This window comes from Oryctolagus cuniculus, chromosome 4 (genome assembly GCF_964237555.1).
Source record: "Oryctolagus cuniculus chromosome 4, mOryCun1.1, whole genome shotgun sequence".
NCBI lineage: Eukaryota > Metazoa > Chordata > Mammalia > Lagomorpha > Leporidae > Oryctolagus > Oryctolagus cuniculus.
The window spans coordinates 3922113-3928596 of record NC_091435.1 but is presented as its reverse complement, the minus strand read 5'-3'; the positions used below and the strand labels follow the sequence as shown (position 1 = coordinate 3928596).

The following is a 6484-nucleotide window of genomic DNA, read 5'->3' as shown; positions in this document are numbered from 1 at the left end:
TGGCGATGGAGGAAGGTGGCTTCTTCCCCGAGGAGGGGCTGCCGGGGACTGCGGCATCCTTGGTGACAGCAGAATTAAGGTTTGCTCGCTGCAGAGGCCCTGCAGCTCGGGTCAGCCCTGACCACGGCGCAGCCGCACCTGCCCGAGCAGCGGTGGCTCCCCCAAGCCTCCCTGTCCTGCTACATCACGGCTTCCCCTTCAACCACTTCCAGTCATTGCCATCTCCCTGCTCGCGGCCATCTGGCGTCACTCCGTAACCACCGGGGGGGGGGGGGGAATACCGCGCCAGGTCACGCTGCAGCCGAGACACCTGCCTCCCCTCCCAGAGTGCTGGTTCGCATCCCGCCGCCTCCACTTCCATCCAGTCTCCTGCTGATGTGCTGGGAAGCCAGCAGACAAAGCCCGAGGACTTGGGTCCCCGACTCCCACGTGGGAGACCCAGAGGGAGGTCTGGGCTCCTGGCTTCAGCCTGGCACACCCTGGCTGCTGTGAGCGCTTGGCGAGTGAACCAGCGGATGGGAGGTTCTCTTTTTCTCTCTCTTCTTCTGTCACTCTACCCTTAAAATAAGTAAATAAAGCTTAAAAATAACGTGGACCATGATTTTATACAACCAGCAAATGTTCTTTGGTCTACAACAAGCCCAGAGTGTCATCAAATATCGGCGAGTGGGTAAGGTCCTTGGGCCGCGCCAGCCGCGTTCGTCTGTACAAGTCGAGCAGGAAGGGCCCCGGCGCGTCAGCTCAGCCCTCTGGGCACACAGCCCTCTATCTGGATCTCCGCCGGCCAGCCCGAGTATCTGTTCTTCGAGTTGTCGGAGTGGTTGATCTGTGAGAAGAAAGAGAGCTCATTCATTCGCTGAGCTGAGCCACAAACACGCTCCAGGCACTGTGCACCCAGCGCTACGGACAGGACCACTCCCAGAGCGAGACGCTCCGCCTAAGGTGGGCGTTGGCTCTCCTCTGAGCAGGTATCCTGCGGCTCTGGACTGTCTGCATGATGGAACATCCTGTGATCCGTCAGACCACAGAGCAGCCACAGGCCACAGGCCACGCTTGGCCACGCTTGGCCACGCGTGCTCCAGGGGCGAGCTCAGCTGTCCCGCACCTTCTGCATTTCAACACATCTAATAGAAGCACAAATCTGGCTGGCGGCTCCCGAGCTGACGGCGCAGCGCGAACGCATGCAAGTCCTCGACTCCGCCCATCTCCACGGCTCTGTGGGTGCCTGGTCCTTGAACTTCCACATGGATTTTGGGTAACTGCCTGTTTCTATGGAGACACTTCAGTCTCCCAGTTCTTCCCCGTGCCTGATGCTGCAGTGTGTGATACGCTTCCCCACTTTGGAATTCTACTTAAACATCCCCTTTTATGCTTTTTTGAATTTTCTTATTTATTTGAAACAGTTTTAGAGAGAGGTAGAGACAGAGAGAGAGGTCTTCTATCCGCTCGTTCACTCCCCTGATGGCTGCAACAGCCAGAGCTGCGCCGATCCAAAGCCAGGAGCCAGGAGCTTTTTCCAGGTCTCCCACGTGGGTGCCGGGGCCCAAGGACCTGGGCCATCCTCTACTGCTTTCCCAGGCCACAGCAGAGAGCTGGATCGGAAGAGGAGCAGCCGGGACTTGAACCTGCACCCATACGGGATACCGGCACTGCAGGCCAGGGATTTAACCCGCTGTGCCGCAGCGCTGGCCCCGACCCTTCTATGTTCTACTGCAGCGTAGGCGACACACTAGAGAATCCGCCCGCTTGAGGTGCAAGGTCTAACGGTTCCCAGGGCTGTGCAGCCAGCACCGCAGCCGACTGTGCCAGCACCGGAGCAAGCGGCCCCCGCCCCAGCCAGCCACCAAGCCCGGCTCTGCGTTTGCTCGTTCCTGACATTTCACAGCAATGCAGGTGTGCAACAGGTGGGCACTGTGGGCTTTCTCCCACTTGGCACCGTGGGTTTTTTTGACAGGCAGAGTGGACACTGAGAGAGAGAGAGACAGAGAGAAAGGTCTTCCTTTGCCGTTGGTTCACCCTGCAATGGCCGCTACAGCCAGCACGCTGCGCCGATCTGAAGCCAGGAGCCAGGTGCTTCTCCTGGTCTCCCATGCGGGTGCAGGGCCCAAGCTGGACTGGAAGAGGAGCAACCAGGACAGAATCCGGCGCCCCGAGCAGGACTAGAACCCGGGGTGCCAGCGCCGCAGGCGGAGGATTAGCCTAGTGAGCCGCGGTGCCGGTCGGCACCGTGTCTTTAAGGTCCATCCGTGTTGGCGCACGTCCCAGAATTTCAGTTCTGTGCACGGCTGAGTAACACTCCACTGCAGGGCTGTACCCATTTCATTCACGGCTCTCGATCCACCTGTTGGCCATCTGGGCTGGCTCACTCTGGCTGTTTGTGCGTGGAGACGTGCACTTTCTCGCGGGCACACGCCTGCAGGAGTCATCGTCTGTTTGCAGCGTGTGGGACTGCGGGCTGGGTCCCCGTGCACCTGCATGGGATGGTGTCGCCTGCCACAGGGAGGCGGGTTCCATCCGTGCACACGCTCAGAGGCTTCGAGGTATCCGTCCCTGTTGACCTCGGCGTCCTGCTGAGCGGGCAGCGCCTGCGGCTCTGAGCTGCACCCCGAGGACACTGCTGCTGTGCGTCTTCTCGCGCGCCTGCTGGCCGTCTGCATCCATTCAGATCCTCTGTCAGGCTGAGTATGAGCTCTTCATAGATTTTCAGTACAAAATCCAGAATGTTTGCAAATATTCTCTCCCACGTTGTGGGTCATTTTTTCACTTTCTTTTTTCAAAAAAAAAGATTTACTTTATTTGAAAGGCAGAGTTGCAGAAAGAGACCGAGAGATCTTCTATTCACTGGTTCGCTCCCAAAATGGCCACGACAGCCAGGGCTGGGCCAGGCTGAAGCCAGGAGCCAGCAGCTTCTTCCAGGATCTCCCACGTGGGTGCAGGCACCCAGGCACTTGGGCCATCTTCCACTGCTTTCCCAGGAGCATTAGCAGAGAGTTGGATCAGAAGTGGAGCAGCTGGGACATGAACTGGCGCCCACATGGCATGCCGGCATCACGGGCTGTGGTTTTACCCGCTACACCACAGCGCCGCCCCTCCACTGTGTCTTGATCAATGTCACTTCTCAGAAAGTTCAGGAATTGGGACACGGCAGTCAGGAAACTGCTCTTCTCTTCCGAGACTGTCTTGGCTGTCCGGCTCTCCTCCCAGGAGAGACTTGTCAAGCCCTGGGGGAGGGGCTGTGCTAAACCCGCAGTCTGTCTGGCGAGCACTGATGTCGTAACAGTCACTCTTCCGACCCAGGCCGTGGAGGGCCTTCCATTTTCTGCAGACCCTCAACACCCTGGCACCTTCAGGGTGTCCGTCTTGCTTCCCCAGAAGTCCACGCCGCGGTATCCTGCTCTTCGGGCTGCTACTATAACCGCAACTGTTCTCTGTATTTCCTTTTCAAGTGCACAGAAACACTGACTGCTCACTGAGGTCGCACAGCCTGAACCCTGCGTAAACTTGCGTCCGAGCTTAGCTCCAGTGGATTCCTTAGGCTTTCCCACCCACAAGATTGCGCCACCCCACTTCCTCCTCCGCTCGGTGGCTGACTTTCAGTCCTGGCCACGCCCTCCACCACCCTGGGGAGCAAGGTGGCAGGGCGGGGCATCCTCCCGTGCCCCTGCTCGCGGAGGGCGGCCAGTGTGCTCGCCCCACGGCGGGGGGAGGGAGGCTGCGGAAGCCCCGCCGACGCCTCGTTTGTTGAGCGTCTCCATCGTGAGTTGTGTTACGTGTTTTTCCCGTGTCTGCTATGACACACGTCGGTTCTCGGCTTTTCCCGATGAATGCGGTTTGTAACACGGATGGATTTGATGTCAAACCGCCTCTGTATCCCTGAGATAAGCCTCAGCTGAGTCCACGCGCGCCTCCCTGGAGTGAAACGCTCGCTACATACTCAGATTTTCAGGATCATGGTGTTGAAGAAGGGAGACTCCGTCTTTAGGGGAGATGAACCACATATGAAGACCCAGGTAACCCCAGGGCAGAGCAATGCACTCCTGTTCCTGGTGGGGGAGGGGCTGGAGGAAGAACCTTGAGCCAAATGGTCCAGGAGACCCCAGACGGGTGAGGGGAGGGGCAGGGGAGAGCCCCGGGGACCTGGGTCCAGGAGACCCCAGACGGGTGCGGGGAGGGGCAGGGGAGAGCCCCGGGGACCTGGGGTGCAGGAGACCCCAGACGGGCGTGGGGAGGGGCAGGCAGAGGACCCTGGGGACCTGGGGTGCAGGAGACCCCAGACGGGCGCAGGGAGGGGCAGGGGAGAGCCCCGGGGACCTGGGTGCACTGGGGGAGGAGCAGATGCTGGAGCCAGGTGGCCGGGGTCCTGCACACGGCAGGGAAACGGGACTGGGGCTTGGCTGTGCCAGGGACCAGGGAGCCAGCTGCAGCCTGGATCACCTGGGACCACACACAGACCACAGTGGAGGTGACAGCGAGTCCCCCTGCTGGCCGGTGCTTGTCACACGCTCACTGGACACAGCGCCCCTGGACATGCACAGTCCAGAGACAGAAAGGAGCTCCAGCACGGGACACGGCGGTCCTCAGGTGGCAGAGCAGGGACGGCGGGGGGGGGACCTACACCCAGGGAACCTCACTTAAAACATTCCGCAGCGTGCACGTCTCAGACTCCCCCTGCACCAGGGTCACCTTCCGAGTTCTCCTTGAACCCCGGGGTGAGCAGGCTGCGGGGCAAACTGCTCGGAGCCTGCCCACGAGCTGTGCCTGGCCAGCTGGCGGAAGGCAGGGATGGGGGGCTGCAGACCACGGAGGACTCAGGCCCCCTACCTCCACCCCCCACCCCCAGGGAAGCCCGCGATGCAGGCTAAAAGCCACAGTGCAAAGACGTGACAGACTCCTCCATGATACTCGTCTGGAGCCCTGGGAGGCAGGGGTGTGGGAGGGGCTGTGACGGGGCCGCTGGCTGGGGCCAGGCCTCCACAGATGTCCTGCGGTGGCCCTCGACAAAGCAGCCCTCGTGACTCGCGCCGGCTCTCGGCTCTTGCGTAACTGGGACAGTCGCTGCCACGCTGGCCTCCCGCCCCAGACCTCTGGGCGAGTCCCAGCTGCCCCGCTGATGGCCTGGGAAAGCAGCAACGGCCCCAGTGCCGGGGTCCGGCCCACGTGGCAGACAGATGGAGTTGCAGGGTGCTGGCTTCCGCCTGGCCCGGCCAGTGCACCGACTGGGGGTGAGCCAGTGGGCAGAAGCTCCCTCTCTGTGTCTCTCTGCCTTTCAAATGAGCAGCTCTTTTTTAAACAGTGACTGACGGCGGACAGCACGGGCATCTCCCCTGGTTCAGCACACAGCTGCCCCCCAGCACGAGGAGCAACCGGCCCGTGGGCTGCACAAGGCCCGAGACACCATGTGGTTTGGGCCTGCCAGGGCGCCTGCGGGTGGGACCCGAAATTCAGCAAGCCTACAGCCAGCCGGAGGGCCGGGACCACCACCCTTTTAGCACTCCCAGGGGGCGTCCTCTGGCTCGAGTGGCCTTCCACAAGTGCGTGGGAGAGCGTGGGAGAGGAAACGAGGCGTGGCTCTCTACCATGAACTGGCCTTCTCCTTGCCTTTTCCACCATCTCTCTGTTACACGGCGCCAGGGAAGCTGTCGCTACAGAGGGTCTTGGCCCCTCTGTCCCGCGCCCGCGCCTCTGACAGTCAGGGCCAGGTGCGGGGAACACCCTGGGTACAACACCTCCCGCCTGCTCTCTGTGGCTCCCGCTCGCCCCTAGCCCTGAAGTGACCCGTGCCAGTGGGGGAGGGGTGGGACAGGGCCCAGAGAAGAGCTGAGGAGCTGGGGGAAGACGCCGGGGGTCTGAGTGAGCGCAGGGGGCCAGACTTCTCCCAGCGTCCACCGCCATCAGCCAGCCCCGCCCTCCGAGGTCCCCGTGCAGCGGCCTGCGTGGGCCCGGGCGCAGCTGAGGCTGCACAGGGGCATCTGTGTGTGACGGGTGGGAGCAGGGTGGGGCAGCCCCTGGGAGGCCCCGGGGCCCTGGGTGACAGCGCCGAGCCCCTCGGTCCCCAGGCTCTGTGATAGGCACTGGGCTCTCCCTTCCTCACAGCGACAGTTCTATAGCACAGAGAGGTGGAGTAACCTTTCTCAGGCCACACAGCCCAGTAGATAAACTGAGGGGCCCAGGTGACACCCAACACAAGGGATGTGGCTTCCCCGAGCCAGGCTGCGGAAAGCCAAGGGTGGCTGGGGGCCCTGGGAAGTCACCTAGCAGGGAAACGGAGGTCCAGAGAGACCCAAGGGCCCGTGTCCAGTGGTGTGCCCGGTGAGGGCCCGTGTCCAGTGGTGTGCCCGGCGAGGGCCCGTGTCCCAGTGGTGTGCCCCGCAAGGGCCCGTGTCCCAGTGGTGTGCCCCGCGAGGGCCCGTGTCCAGTGGTGTGCCCGGCGAGGGCCCGTGTCCAGTGGTGTGCCCGGCTCACTCCAGGAAGGCAGCAGGCCGAG

At 62.1% G+C, this 6484-nt stretch overlaps 1 protein-coding gene across 2 annotated transcripts in view; it reads right to left on the bottom strand.

Annotated features, from left to right (window-relative positions):
* Nucleotides 1–586: 586 nt before the first annotated feature.
* FAM3B (FAM3 metabolism regulating signaling molecule B) overlaps nt 587–6484 on the bottom strand; it is a 46320-nt gene continuing 40422 nt past the window's right edge. For both annotated transcript variants that reach the window (XM_070073140.1, XM_070073141.1), the window contains one exon: nt 587–826. In XM_070073140.1, coding sequence (XP_069929241.1) covers nt 737–826 — 90 coding nt within the window. In that variant the 3' untranslated portion in view covers nt 587–736. The remainder of the gene's footprint in view (nt 827–6484) is intronic.